Genomic DNA, 16,027 nt, shown 5'->3' with positions numbered 1-16,027 from the left:
TTCCTGGTTTTATTGTTTATTTTCTCATAGACTTCTTACAATCGGATAACAACAATCAAATAATATATTCTTTGCATGAAATAAACTCTCCCTACTATGCAAAACTGCTCCCATAATAAATATATTTCCTGGCAATCAATAGTATACTGTCTCGTTCAGATCTTGGGATCCCAAAAGAATGTTTTCAACAAATGTTTGTAAACTTCAATCTGGGGTAAGATGTATGTATAGTTGGTCTTTGACTAAAAGCCATCACCAAATCATTTATGAAACCACCTTGCAGAAGAGGGACTTTTACCTCTAACACATATGGCACCTCCCCAGGAACCAGTTCCTCTGCCTCTAACAGTTTCTCAAAGTGTGGACCTCGGAACACTGCTTGCTAGAAAGAAAGAAAGATTCTAATAAGCTTGTTAGAGTGCTTATTAGAAAAGACAAGGTGCTTAGTAGAAATGGAGATTGTTAGATGCCATTCAAAACCAATTAGATCTGAATCTCTGGGGGATCTATGTGTTTAACAATATGTTCAGGTGAAACTGGCATTTTTCTTTGAGTCTTGGGGAATATGGATTGAAGGGATAAAGGAAAGAAAGCAAAAACATACTAATAGACAATCTTCCAGGTCACAAGGGAAGCCAATGAGAGGTTGTGGGCAATGTACTTGTTAACCCACCACATTTGAAATAAACTAATGTCAAAAATTTGGTGCTATGCTTGGCCTACATGACTCAGTGATTGAGCATCACCTATGAACCAGGTCACGGTTCGATTCCCCATCAGGGCACATGCCCTAGTTGAGAGCTCGATCCCTAGTGTGGGGCATGCAGGAGGCAGCTAATTAATGATTTTCTCTCATCATTGATGTTTCTATCTCTTCCCCTCCCTTCTTCTCTGAAACCAATAGATATATATATATATATATTTTTTTAAATCGGTGCTAAAGATTATAAGTTGGTTAATGCCCTACATCCCCTCAATCTACAAAAATATTTTGGTCTTCAGAATGATATCCTTAAGGCTTAGCAAGGAGAAAAAGGCATGAAAAAAGAGCTATAAGCCTATTTCCATGATATATTTTTTCACTCTAAAATGAATTTTCAACCAAAAAGATGGGGGGAGGGGGTAATTTTCCTCAATAAAACTCTGTTTATCTCCTAAGCATTCTAGTTCTTAAAGGTTTTGCTCTATTATGCCAGGAAGTTATCTCTTTGGTTTTCTATTCCAGCTCATCATCACTGTGATGGCAGAGTCAAGTGACTTAATTCAGAGTTCCAGAAGAGATTCAGAAGTAAAAAGTGGCATAATGTATGCCAAGGAGATGGGCTCTATCTCCAGAATTATCTCTGAGCCCCACATGGCACACACAGGGATGGCCAATTCCAGACACCTTTGTTAACCTTGCTCCAGGCCATGGCCGGGCTGGCTGAGTGAGTGTGTGCAATCATTTGTTGTTACTGGGTTGTAGTTGTGGTCAGGTAAATGGAGCCACATGGCCTCGATCACTTACCAAAGATCTCTTGCATTCATTCAACCATTCTCATCAACTGAAATGGAAGCCCTCCAGTGGGGAGCACTGTGTCTTCTGTTTCTCTGACCCCCTATATCATCTAACACCTGATTGGAGAGGCAACTGCCCCTGAAAGAGTCCTGTAGGAGTGCCAAGAACAAACCTATGGAAGTGAGCATCCAATGAGATACAGAAGTCTACACCTTGGTCTGTGGATGCAAAGACCAAATAAACGACATGGTGAATCCTCTGCTTCCTATTCAGGGACATGATTTCTTCCACAAAAGACTCAGATATAAGATGACAGCCTGACCACATCTGGAGAGAACATATATTATTGCAGGCTTTCTGCACATTCAAATCCTTTTACTTTGCAACCACAGAGAAGGAGAGAACAGTACCCCCACCCGGGAACCATGACACCTCTGCCTGGATCCCAGCTGCATGAGAGATTTACCGTGTGGCCTTGGGCAGCTCATCTAACCTCACAGTGTCTTAATTCCTTCATCTGGAAAATGAAGATACTACCTACCGCATGGGCACAGCGTCTCAAGGTTAATGCATGAGGCTGATATGGAAACGCAGCATTGTGGGGGAGGTTGAACTCGCGGGAGGATGTCAGGCACAGTGCACTTGGGGCTGTTACAGCACAGGCGGTGCTGCGGGCCCTGAGGTCAGCCACACACAGGACGAGTGCAATAAGCCATGCGCAGTGCACCACCTGGAGTCTTTTATTGTTCCTGCCAGGCGGAGTTGATTAAGCAAACAAAACAAAGGGTCGGGGACCCCGATTCATCAAACCTACTGATACAGATCTGATATTGACAGGCAACGGGCCACTTTTAGATTTCGATCGATAAATCCATTTCATAATGCAGTACAATCCCAACACGGGGCCCTCAACGCCATCCACCTGGGTACCAGAAATCCATCCTGCGTGGCCTGTAGCCTGTCAGATGTCAGCATGGAGGGCAGCCACCACCCTGCCGGCTCTGTACCCTGAGCTGAAGCCCAACAGAAACTTCCCCGACATAAATAACCACTATGAACATACAGGGAAGCAAAACAGCTACAAAGTTTCACTCTAACTTTTTATCCCCCCCTTTTAGCCAGTGACAAGTAAAAATCATAGAGTTACTCACTCTGCAGAAACAATTTAAAACCACATGGCTTAACCAACAACTGTTTTATTCTATGAGGCAGCACTGGGGGGCTCCTGTGCAGGGCTGATCCTGAGTCCTTTCTCACACAGCCCTGCTCCCAGGGCAGCTTCCTCTCCCAGACTCACTGTGGGCTCCCAGACTCACTGTGGGCGGTGGCATTTGGCGATACTCAGGGTTTCCTGCCAGGAAGACAGATTCTTTACTGATGGGGGGAGGGGGGAGGAGGGAGGGAGAGGATCACTTTCCTTCTGTGTGAGGTTGATGATGGAGATCCTGGGGGATGGGTGTGAGAAAATTCCAGTTTAATGGGGGGGGGAGGGCGGGGGGGGGGGGGGAGGCGGGGGTGTAGGGAAACCCACTCACTGTTTGCAAGGCCCAGGAAAGTAGCATAAAGAAAATAGAAATCTTGCCAAAACCAGTTTGGCTCAGTGGATAGAGCGTCAGCCTGCGAAAGGTCCCGGGTTCGATTCTGGTCAAGGGCATGTACCTTGGTTGTGGGCATATCCCCAGTGGGGGGCGTACAAGAGGCACCTGATCGATGACTCTCTCATGGATGTTTCTATCTCTCTCCCTTCCTCTTTGTAAGAAATCAATAAAATATATTTTTTTTTAAATAGAAATCTAAATCTAAAAATTGGGATATCTGGATTTGAATGTTGTAGAACCACGTGTGTGGTCTTGGTTGACTCTTTTAACCTCCCTGAGCCTGCGTGGATAGGTGAAGAGGGCTATTGTGAGAATAGTGTGGGAGCCCCTGGCACAATGCCTATCACATAGTAAGTGCTCAAACAATCTGAAAGAAGAAATACTGAATTACTGCTATCACTCCTGAACCAATGGGCAAAAGTTTCTGTATTGAATGCATACCACATGTCCAGTACTAAATGGTGGAAAGAACAAAAGATGATGCTAGTCCTCGGGGTAATGCAGAGGAAATGCACAGAACTGTGTACAGAGCACGGTTATCTCTCGGTCAGCAGCCCAGGCATCCCACCCCCAGGTTTGGAAGACTGGAATTATCCCCAAATTCCTTGCCCAATGGTGACTGGGTACACTCTGATTTCCTGCAACATGTAAACTAACTCCTGTGCTCATCTGCCCAGGGAATACAAACTCGTTTTAATATTGGCCTCAAACAGTTGTTGGGAAGGTAAATCTGCTGCAAATATGAAAAAGCCTGCGTCCGGATTAGTTTAGGATTACCTAAACAGCCAGAGGAGAGACAGGAGCACCATCCTGGAAACCTAAAGGCAAATTAAAACGCCACGTGGAGTATCAAAACTCTTTTTCCCATTGGGTTGCATTAGGCATTGGCATCCTTGGAAACCTGTCCTCTTGGAAACCTGGCCTCTTGGAAACCTGTCCTTCTCACAATAAAAAAGAGAAGGCAGAGGGGTGGAAGGAGAGAGAAGGCAGAGGAAGGGGGAGAAGCGGAGGGAGAGAAGGAGAAACTGAAGAACTGCAGGGTAGCACAGATCTCAGTCAGGCTCCTCCACAGACTTGCAGGACCCAGTGGGATATTTTTCCTTCACCAGTGGAACTGCGAGCTGGGGGAGGGATGGGGGGAGGGAGGTGCGGGGGAGGACGGGGGAGGAATGGGAGTGAACTTAGCATGGCCTTTCCTTCCCCCAGCTTCTCACCCTAGGGTGGACCACTTGCTTCTTCCCTAGAACTTGAAGGTTTTATTGTTATTTCACACAACAATGATTTGGGAGGCAACAGTCCCCTGGGGTAGCTTTAATCTTTCCTCGCCCCAGAATTTCCCAGGCCAGAATCATCTGGGGATTTTTCCTGTTATTAGATGTCACCTCTACTATCATTTTTTTTATGTGACTCCTTTAAATCAAGTTACATCTGTAAATTTTGCCATTGTTCCAGGCAACTCTATCTACAAAACCATGGCTCTTCCTGTGCTAGATTTTCCTAATACACATTAACATAAGTCATTACTATTAAAATAGCATAGCATAAGTGGTTAGAAGTAAGAGGCTGCCTGATTTTAAACCCTGGCTCTACTACTATCAGTTGTGTGATCTTGGGTAAGTTACTTAACCTCTCGGTGCCTCGGCCTCATGATCTGTTAAATAATAATACCTATGTCCCACAGTCACAATGAGGATTAAATTAGTTAGCACTTGTATAATATTTGTATCATCTAGAACCTTCTACATGAGCAACACTACTGGGAACACTGAAGGCACAAGAGGATACACCATCTCTTACCTCAAGATTTGCTTATGCTATTCCCCTTCTTGGGGGCACTCTAGTGCTCCCTCTTCTTCCTCTTCCCTCTCTTCTCCCTCTTCCAAAACCCCAAAACAAACTGGTGGACAACACACTCTCATTCCTACCCTCTTGAAGCCTACCTATTTAAGGTCATTGTTAAATAGATATAATAATAATTACCACCGCTTGTTAAACATCTATTATTTTGCAAGTTCTGTGCTCAGTACTTTGAGTAGATCGTCTCATTTAGCTTTTATTTTTAATCTTAATTTACCTGTAATTTCCATATAAAGTCCTACAACTACTAAATAGGATAATCAGGATTCAAACCCAAGTCCGTCTGACTCCACAGCTTAGACAGATCACGTTAAGCCATGAGGCCCCACCATGAAGTCCTTCCAAGAATTATCATGTCATCCACCCAGACATAGCTTTCTTTCCCTCCCATCAGACTTAGTAAACTACCTCATAATACCATGCTTTATCTGTTGGCCTGTTTCCTTCTATTCCTCGGGATAATTTTTTTTCTATTTTAAGAATTTTGCAAGAAAATAATTCTAAAATGTCCCTATTTTTGAAAAAGGGTTGCATTACAGGGGACTGAATTTAACATTTTCTTAACTCCAGTCATCTTTATCAACACCAAATACTGTCATGTTCTATACAGGGGTCCTCAAACTTTTTAAAGTGGGGGCCAGATCACGGTCCCTTAGAGAGCTGGAGGGCCGGACTATATGAACTACTAATTCCTACTGTAACACCTTGGCTGCGCTCACTGCTCAAAAAACCTGGCGGGCAGAATCAGACTCCCCTGGGGGCTGCATGTGGCCCACGGGCCGTAGTTTGAAGACCCCTGTTCTATGACATAAAGGTGACTTTACGGTAGTTTTCACCTATGTGGTACGGGGTGGACTCAAAAAGTCAGACTCTTGGACCCCCTCTCTGGACCTATTGAATCAGAATCTCTGGGTTAAAGACTGGAGTCACCCCATTGCAGAATCGCCACCTTAGGCTCTGTATGGCATTTGACCCTGCTGCATGCTTCCAGACAGGACTTAATTTCAGTTCTTTCTTGCAGCTGCTTTTCGTGGTTCTGCTGACCTCTCCCACCCTGCCACCTGACAGCTATCATTTCTAATGGCCAACCACACTGCTGCATGAGCCCTTCCAATTCCTTCTTCCAGCCCCCAGTGCTGGTTCGGTGGGTTCCAAACTCTTTCTTTTCAGCTTCAGAACACATTCCTGGAAACTGATTCGTTAGCAAATGACAATGGGAAGCACATAATACCTGAGATCCGCTAATGGAATGGGTGGCCTGGTTTCCCAGAGCTGGCCGCCCTGCCTTCGCTGTGGCCCTCACCACCTATGGTGCCTCTGAGGCCCCTCCCCTGACTCCAATTATACAACCTTCTGGCAGATTTATTTTAATATGTTTTTTATTGATTTTAGAGAGATATGGAGGGAGAGGGAGAAATAGAAACATCAATGATGAGAGAGAATCATTAATTGGCAGCCTCCTACACACCCCTGCTGCAGATCGAGCCCACAACCCGGGCATGTGCCCTGACTGGGAATTGAACCAGTGACCTCTTGGTTCAATGGTCGATGCTCAACCACTGAGCCACATCAGCTGCCCTTTGGCCTACTTTTATAGTGACAGACACTTTATTTTTTATAAACATTCAAGCTTAACAGAGAAGGGATGTTTTCATGAGTTTGTCTGTGTACTCCAAAGTCGAGTGTGTATTTCTTGTTATCTGGGAGCATAACGACAAATGTATAGCCCCTATGTTAGAGTTGCAAAGTTCCCTCTTACAGTGAACAGTCTTAACAGGGAAATTGATAATGTCATCATATTAATTATTGGTCTACTGTCTACTTCTAAAAGGCTCTCAGAAAAATAATGATCAAGATAATTTGCCTTTAAAAAAAAAAAAAAGTCTCTCCTTTGTAAAAGAGAATGTCAGTGCATCCAGAAAAACTTCCTAACCTTTCAAACTTTAGGCATATTATATTGGCCATGTTCTAAATATTTTATAATAGTATATTAATAGCCTACCAATATGTTTCAAGTAGCAGTTTTTAAAGTTGAAAAAAAATATTCAAGCGAACTTCTCTTAATGTTCTTTGTGGCTTTCTTTTCTAGAATTTATTATTTGGGGCTGCAGGATTTAGAAAGTATATTTCACATGATGTGCACTAGAGTCAGGGAGGATGCTGCGCGGGGCACATGACTTCCCCTGTGCATTAGGACAAGGTTCAAAGCCATGTCTGTAGAGGGAGATAGAGTCCACGTGACCAAACATTGACCGTTCGTAAGAACAGCTTTGTGTACTATTCTTTCAACTTTTCTGTATCTTTGAAATTTTTCAAAATAAAATTTTGGGGAAATGTTCTTCGAACCAACGTCCAGCTGAAGCAGAGTCACACATGTAGGGCCAGGATATTCTACAGGGTGTGGATGTGGGAGAGGAAAGTGAGGATCTAAGGTGCAAAATTTCAGGAGGCATGGTAGGACCCTGAGAGGAAGTGCCTTCATCAACTTCGCACCTTAATCATCTCACTCGCCTCACCCTAGAGCCAGACCTATTACTCAGTATTAGCAAACGCACTGCTTTCTGAAACTCATGGTAGTAATTCAAAAGAGAAGAAGCTTAAAGTCAATTTTACCCATGCATTCATTGACTCAGTCTTCAAATACTGAGCCCCAGCCATGTGCTAAGTGACTACTCAACTAGGAACCTACTCTGTGCTGATAAACCATTTTGATTCTAGACAAACTAATCTTAGACCAAATTTCTGTCATCCATTTATTCGTCTACGACTCACATGTGTCAAACACAAGGCCCGCGGGCCAAATCCAGCCCGCCAGGCCTTGCAATGTGGCCCGCACCGCGCTGTCATCACTGCACTCCACTGTCAGTTTATGACATTGTCAGTTTATGACTGTTCAGTAAACCATTCGGCCCGCGATTTAGGCTGGATTTTAGATTTTGGCCCCTTCTCTGATTGAGTTCGACACCCCTAGTACGTGTTACATGCTGGGGTCACTATGACAGACCAGGTCCTGCTAAAGTAAATTATCTTACTATCTGGCCGACTTTGTTTTAATGCTATTATTTATATCATCATCATCATCATATGTTGACATGTCTATTTCCTCAATTCAATTCCCAGGGCAGGGAAGAGCTATTCTTCATCTTTATTTTTTGACACCCCAAATGATAGCAGATAAAGTGATCAATAAATTTTTCTTGAAAAGGTGAAGCCATAAATCTACTTATTTTCCTTCCTCAAAGATTTGCCACATTCAGATGGATCTGAAACTCCCTGCCTAAGACTACTAGGTAGCATTTACTGGGTGCTTACAGCCTGCCTGACTGCGGTATTTTCTAAGCTCTTTCCATACATGAACTTAGTCTAGTCTCACAGCATCACTAAGATTCTCCTTTTACACACAAGCAACTAGGGGAGCGTGAGTTTCTTTCCCAGGGTCACCCAGTGTGGAAGAGGCCACACCAGGGTTTGCCCTCAGGAGCCCAGCTCTAGAGTCTGGCCTTCTCAGGCACTCCACTGAGCAAGCTCAGAATTAGGACACAAAGAGGTACACCCCAACCCCAGCTGGTTTGGCTCAGTGGCTAGAGCATCGACCTGCAGACTGAAGGATCCTGAGTTCGATTCCTGGCAAGGGCACCTACCTTGGTTGCAGGCTTATCCCGGGCCCTGGTCGGAAAGAGTGTAGAAAGCAACTAATCAGCATGTCTTTCTCACTCTGCTGTTTCTCTCCCTCTCCCTCCCTCTACTCTCTCTAAAAATCAATGGGAAAATATCCTTGAGTGAGAATTAACAAAGAAAAACAAAAACAAAAAAGAGGTACAACACACTCCAAACAGCACACCTCTACAGCTTGCCTTGCGCCCATTATTACCTAGGAAGATCAACAGGGCATAGGGACACTTTTAGCAAAATAATCCTCACCTCTCCCTGCCTGGGCAGGCAGGGCAGACCTGGGGGCACTTCCTGCCTAACTGCACCTTGTCTAAATATAACCAACTAAAAATAACTGAGGGGAAGTTTCTCTGACCCGCCAGCAGAGCCGCAGAGGATGTGAGGTGAAAGAATGAGCCCAGCCTCCATCAAAGGCCGAGATGATTTCCAACACCAGCAAGTTGCATATTGTGATGAGAAAAATAAGCTCTGGATTACTGGCATTCCGTCGTGTGTTTAATTATGCAATTATCTTATTGTATGAACAAGTGCTAGGGCACAGCAGCCGTCGCCGAGGTCTGGGCCATTTGGAGCTGCAGAATTTATTCTTCCCCTCAGCTGCTTCCTTCTTAGGAGTCCATCCACTTTTCTGGGATTATGAAAATGATCCTATTTTTGAACAGCTCCATTCAGAAATCCAAAGCAAATCAGGCCCCAGGCTTGCCACTCTCACTTTTGAGTATGACCTCCCTCCAGACTGAACGTATTTCAGGAGGGAATTGCCGCAAATTCCTACCGTTTTTGTTTTCATTAATCACTTGAGGCTCTTTCCTCTTTTGAAATTCAAATAAATATAATGTAAATATAAATAAAAAAGCAGTTATATAAATTACATATTTTCAACGAGGCGAACACAAATCCATTCTTGTTCATTTTGCATAATAAGGACTTATCCCAAAGGGTTCATGTATCAGACTGTAAAACCCAGAGTATTCATCAAAACATCTAAAATAGATATGCCGTGATATTATTGTGCACTTCTGTTTGCCACAGTTACCTCGACAAATATGAAATGTAATCATGCAAAATTAAACATTCCATACATTTTCTATTCATTCTCGAACAGTCTCTCCATGCTCCAAAATAGGCTACCACACTTTCAAGCTTACAGGGACAAAAAGGGAATCAAATACCCTGTTTCTGAAACCATTACGAGTAATAGATCTTTTTTTTCCACTTAGGGCTTTTCATCTAAGAATCGCCTGGCTCTTTACACATAAAACTTAATTACTCCATAGGGTCGGCTACATCCCCAGCCAATAGGACGCCTCCTTGCTGATAATCACTCACAGAAAAGCCATACCTGCTTTTTCTCAAGCTAAAATGGGTCCAGGCTATTCGTGATGATGGTTCATTTCCTTCAGCATGACTAAGAGGCACAAGCGTATGTAGGAACACATAACTGCAAATTCCCACCATCTTTTGTTTGCATTCATCACTTGAGGTTCTTCCCTCAAGTGATGAATGCAAACAAATTCATATAAATGAATTTTGAAATTCATATAAATATAATGTAAATATAAATTAAAAAGCAGTTGTATAAATTACATTTTCAATGAGGCAAACACAAATCCATTCTCTCAAATAAATAGCAGTTAAGAACACAAACTCTGGATCCCAACTGCCTGGCATTTGAATCCCGTCATCTCTGAGATGATGGAGAAGTCCCCTCGCTTCCCAATATAAATGTGCTTCAGTTTTTGCAGTAACAAAATCAGGACAATCACAGTACCTATCCCAGAGGGCTGTCAGGCAGAGGAAATTAGTTAGTACCAGTAAGTCACCTAGAACACAGCCTTTTCCCATCCAGATATGTCACCTGATACCTTTCAAAGCCATTTCACAACAATGACCCCATTAGGGTCTCACCATCTTCAAATAAAGGAGTAGAAGCAGATGCTATTACCTTCATTCATCAGGTGAGAAAAGAGATATTCAGAAAGGGCTACTGGAGGTGAGGACTAGAACCCCTGGAACCGAGTCTAGTCAAACTGACTCAGTGACCCAGACAATCCTTGTTTTGGGACTTGGGGGTTGGGTGACAGCGATCTTGTTTCGATGGAGACACGGGGAGCATCCCATCGCCAAGACTTGTCTTGCATAGCAAGAGTCCCAGATCAGCAGCAGACACATTAACAAGACTGCCTTCATCATGATTTCCGCTAACTACAAAAGGAAAGTTAATTTCATGCCTGGCATTCACAGACACAAAGGTTCGGTGTCTTTTAAATGCTCTTCAGCCCAATGACAGTTAGTAAACAGGAGGCTCTGTGTTCTAAGGCTTCAAATCACCCTTCATATCTCAATATATTATTTATGCACATGGCTTAAAGTAAACAGTAACTGTGAAGTGGGAGAGTGGTCTCCACTAGTACCAACTCTTTTTTTTTTTTTCCCCACTCTGACAGTTACTTTAAAACATCGGTAAACAACCTTAATTCACTTCTAACAAATTAGTAAGCTGCTGCTGTGTCTCCGGGAGGCAAGCAGTTTGTATTATTAACCAAAACAACTTTCTCCCTGTCAATCATCTGCAGCTTGCAGAGGGATGTGGGCTTTGCTGTCTCATTACTCAAACCAATCCATGGGCGCACGTGATTCCAGCTGGTCTCTTGGAGGTCATTCTCTTCCATACCTTTGATTAGGTCTCTTGACTCTGAGATGCAGAATGGGGCCTGGAGGAGGCAGAGTCTCAGGGCAGCTTGCTAAGAAAGATACAGACAAATGAGAACCTTCCCAGAGGGTAGAGTTGGAGTCAGGGCACACAAGCTCCAGTTGTTGAAGCTAACAGAGACCACTCTAAGGGGGACCCAATAAGAGCCCCGAACACTTGAAAGGCTGTCGCTTTGGAGGAGGAAAGCTTGTTCTTTGTAGGGATGGATAATAAAATGAGGGCCCAAGGGTAGATGATTCACAGAGGGTGGATTTGGGTTCAATTTGAGAAAGAATGATGTAACAACAAAGACTTGCTTCTTGAGGTAGTCAATCTGCCTCTAGAGCAGGGGTTGGGAACCTTCATTCTGCCAAAGGCCATTTGGATATTTACAGCATCATTTGAGTAATATAATTCACTTAATATAAATGTATGATGCTATGAAAAAAGCTCCTAGATATATTAAATTCCTAGTCCTGTCTATGGTTGGTCTTGGTAGGCCAGACCTTATACGGCCCGTGGGCGGGATGTTCCCCACCCCTGCTCTGGAGGTTCTTGAGCACCCATCAGAGGAATCCTTAAATTGTAGTAGAAATAGCACTAGATGAAGCATGTAGACCCTTCCAGACATAAGACCCTAAAGGCCCATGAATCTCAGAGTGACTCACAAAAATGGGCTTCAATACAATCACAATATTTTTTTTATTTCTCTATGTCAGGAGTTCTTAAAGGGTGACGACCACCTTTTCCAAAAAAGTATCACATGTTGAGAACTGGGCATGTCACCAGCTAGTCTACTGTTGTCCACACAATGCCAGGCCATTGGTTGACCTAGCAAACTAGAAGATGTACTACTCAGCAGGGAAAATCACTTTGGGACTGCACAGTTTCTGACTGCTCTCCGGTCTTCTGGCTTGTAGCCCTTGGCCATTCCATGGACAGAAGGCCACTCCCAAGCCACCTGGGCAGTAACATAGTCAGGGATGGGTGATCCACATTTAGCTCATCATTCTAGTTGGCCTCCTCTTTTATCCAGTCTGGAAACACAATACTTAGCAACTTGCCTAAGGAATGTCTCATTTAGTTTCATCATTAACAAAACATTGCTGACCTCAGTGGAACATTCAGTCTCTCCCTGAAACCAACCATTTAAGACACAAACCGCTGTTTAAAACACAGTGTTAAATGCAAGTCAAAAAAGGGGACACAGAGGTGGGGGAAGAGAAATAAAAATACCTGCATTAATATCCATGGATCGTAACAACATTTTTACACAACATGCAGATGTGTGTTCTTCTAAATTATCTAGTAAACATTGACTGAATATTGAGTGGGTCAGGCTTTTCTACATCCAACATATTGACGAACCATTAGAGACTTCAGAAATATTAAATTCCTCAAAAGAAATCAGATTATTGATATTTGCTATGAAACTCAGTGTTACTGATTTCCTAATATGGCAAGAACAGACATCTGATATTTGCACTTTGCAGTAACAGAACAGAATATGACAATAATGTGTTATACTTACAAAGTACCCTTCATCCATGGGGCTCCAATTCTACCAATATTAGTTCACTGATTTTCGCAAAAAACCTGAAAGGCAGAGGGTAGTTTGTGTTACCCCCACTTCATAGCTGGGGATATTGAAATGCAAAAGACAAATAAATTATTGGTCCATTATACGGAGAGAATTCAGTTACAGGACAAGAATTACACTTTCATTTTCCCACTCACAATACAACTTATTCACCTACCTTATCCTTGAGAATTGATATTTCCTATGCAAGTTTCACCATGATCTCAACATATTGGATACATTTTACCCCGAGCAAATCAGTGCTGAATGTAACCCCTTAGTTGAATGAGCCCATACTCCAATATTCCTTTATTACCAGAGAAAAGGTTAGAATATTCCCCATATCCAGTTTTAATGTGGGAAAAAAAATTTGGCCTGAAAATAATGTTACTACTGTTCAGTTTGTTATATACTTATGTTCACATGTCAGCATATGGACATGACTTTAAAAATTATTCCAAGGAAGTCAGAAAGCTTCAGAAACAATCTTGTTAACATTTTTAGAAGGGTATATTTTTAACAGCTCTTTCTAGGACACTCATCCTTTCTACCACTCTCAGACCATTTATTTACTCATGCATTGACCAAATAATCTGTATTTGCAGGGTTCTTACTATGTATATTTGATCATCATATGTTTCAAGGATATGAGTACAGTGAAAACCATGCTGATATAAAACTCCTCAGAAAATCTGACGGTTTCTGGACACTCCTGGTGAGGCCTAGACACCAATCCCAGGAGGATGGCACCTTCGAAAAATATTCTCCAAAAAGATGACTTTGGGCTCCGTTTATGAGCCATACTACTTGGGATTACAGAAATGCAAAGGGATGGGTCTTCTTAAAAATGTATCATGCAGAGCCTTCCCAAAGCCCATGATTTGAGGGTCATGATCTCCCACTATCTTCTCACACTGACTCTTGGATCATCCACAATCCCCAGGCACATTCCCACCTCACGAACTTTTTCCTTCCAATTGTCCCCTTTTCTTGGGACTATATTTTGGTAGATATTTCCATTATCTCTGCTCATAAACCTCTTTGGTGAGGTCTCCTCTGAGCACTCACCTAAAATAGCTCATCACACTGTCACCTGCTGCCCTTCCTTTTTCTTCATCAGACTCACCACAATCTACCATTACTTGGTCCCTCTCTTAACTTACTCTCCTATGTGCATCTCCCCCTAACTAGGACTTAAGCTCCATAAGAGGAAGAACAGTTTGTTCATTACTAAATCCCAGGGTCAAGACACTCCATAAATATTAGTTGAATGAATTAATCACAATGCTATAATGGGTGTTCTGCCCTATTCTTGCATCTCCTTTTATTCTCACCGGGATACCGTTATAATTACAAATAAATGAAATCCCATACTAGATCATCATAAATTTTTCCATCCATGGGGGTTAAGGGGTCTCCACCAACACTCACTAAAATTAAATGTTCCTGAAAATATGATAAACACCAGTTTTTATTCTTTTTCCTTCTCTTGATTGCTGGAGCACTGGGTGGGCCAAGAGTCAGTAACCTCACTCTCTTGTCTCTCCACCCAGTTCTACTGCAAATTTCTCTGAGGCCTTGACTTCTTCATCCTCCAGGGCTTTTGTTTCCAGTGGAAAAATAAGGAAGCTTCAGAAGATTATTTCTAAGGTTTCTTCTGGTTCAGAAACTATGAAAATCAATATATAGCTGGTGGGCCAAATTATACTCATATGTCTACATCTTCTGAATTAACAGCACTATGTCTAAGGTCAAAAGTAGCCAGGTCCTTCCCTATTAAGTAAGTAGGAATCCAAGAGGGGAGGGTTTGGTTATCTAATCATATCTACAAGCATGCTCATTTTAAACCAATCCCACCGATATCACTGAAACCCTCCCCCTATGATCACACCACCAACTCACGACAGACATGCCAAGAAAGATGTCATATCCGCTGTCTATGACATCCTGAATCACAGACACTTCACTGGAATCTAGATTTCTTGTTTACTTGCACATTAATAAAACTCACAACTTTGCCAGTAAGAATTTTTTTTCCCCCCAAGCATCTGAACATCCAACGGGATTTAGAAGCAATTAACAGAGCAATCAACATGGGAATCGCTAATGGGACTGAACAGAATCCAAGAGCAGATATTAGGATAATGGTGAGTCCCTGACATAGGTTAAAGTGTTATTTCTGGAGGGCAGATGCGTGGTATGTCTTCAATAGCTGTGTAGGGTGGCTGTCCCAGCTGTACCATACATGGCTCTTCTATATATGAATCCCAGCCCCCTTCAACATACTTTTTTTAAACAGCTATTGAAAAAGAAGGCATTTTTGCATCGTTATAACACAACCTCTAGCATTAATGGTATATATTAAATTCAAGTTTATTTTTAAATTGCCTACCTGACAAAAATGTTAAAATGTCATTTTTCTCCACTTTGGGTCTCTAGACTACCTTCACCTGTTAGCTCTTGTAGCTAGAGGCCACGAAAATAATAGCTATGAATTTCCACTTTGACACTTCCCCAATAACTTTTGCCACTTACTTGCATCCCCATGGGTTCAAACATCCCCCCACGCCCCACACCCCCACACTCCCACCCTCCCGCACACATAGACAAACAGGGACGTTCCTATTCCAATGAGCTCTACACTTGCCTCCTTGTCAGTTTTCCTGACCTGGTTTTCATAAATATCATTCCAGAAATCAGCACACCCCTCCCCCATTTTTTTTTCACCCTGAGTAATAAATGTTTCCATTGTCACTCTCCCTGCCTCCCATTTCCTAGCCTTCTTCTCGGCATCCATCTGAAATGCCAATGCCAGGCAGATATCTTTACTTCCTTAGGACCACAGTCCTGAGCCCTGCCCCAGGCTCTTCTCTCTCAGCCTGAAGAGTAAATGGCTCCAGGCTGGCAGGTGTGGCTCAGTGATTGAACGAACGTGTACCTATGAACCGGGAGATCATGGTTCGATTCCCAGTCAGGGCACATGCCCAGGTTGCAGGCTTGATCCCCAGTGCAGAGCGTGCAGAAGGCAGCCCATCAATGATTCTCTCTTATCATCGATGTTTCTATCTCTCTCTCTCCCTCTCCCTTCCTCTCTGAAATCAATTAAAAAGAAAGAGAGAGAGAGAGAGAGT

The 16,027-nt window shown here is 42.9% G+C and overlaps 1 protein-coding gene across 2 annotated transcripts in view; it reads right to left on the bottom strand.

Moving 5' to 3' along the window:
- Window positions 1-16,027, bottom strand: part of PPARGC1A (PPARG coactivator 1 alpha) — a 645,981-nt gene that overhangs the window by 446,036 nt on the left and 183,918 nt on the right. For both annotated transcript variants that reach the window (XM_084890519.1, XM_084890518.1), the window contains one exon: window positions 12,849-12,913. In XM_084890519.1, the coding sequence (XP_084746645.1) occupies window positions 12,849-12,866 (18 nt within the window). In that variant the 5' untranslated portion in view covers window positions 12,867-12,913. The remainder of the gene's footprint in view (window positions 1-12,848; window positions 12,914-16,027) is intronic.

The sequence above is a fragment of the Pipistrellus hanaki genome, assembly GCF_964339955.1.
Source record: "Pipistrellus hanaki genome assembly, chromosome: 1".
Classification (NCBI taxonomy): Eukaryota; Metazoa; Chordata; class Mammalia; order Chiroptera; family Vespertilionidae; genus Pipistrellus; species Pipistrellus hanaki.
This window is presented reverse-complemented; position numbering and strand designations above follow the sequence as displayed.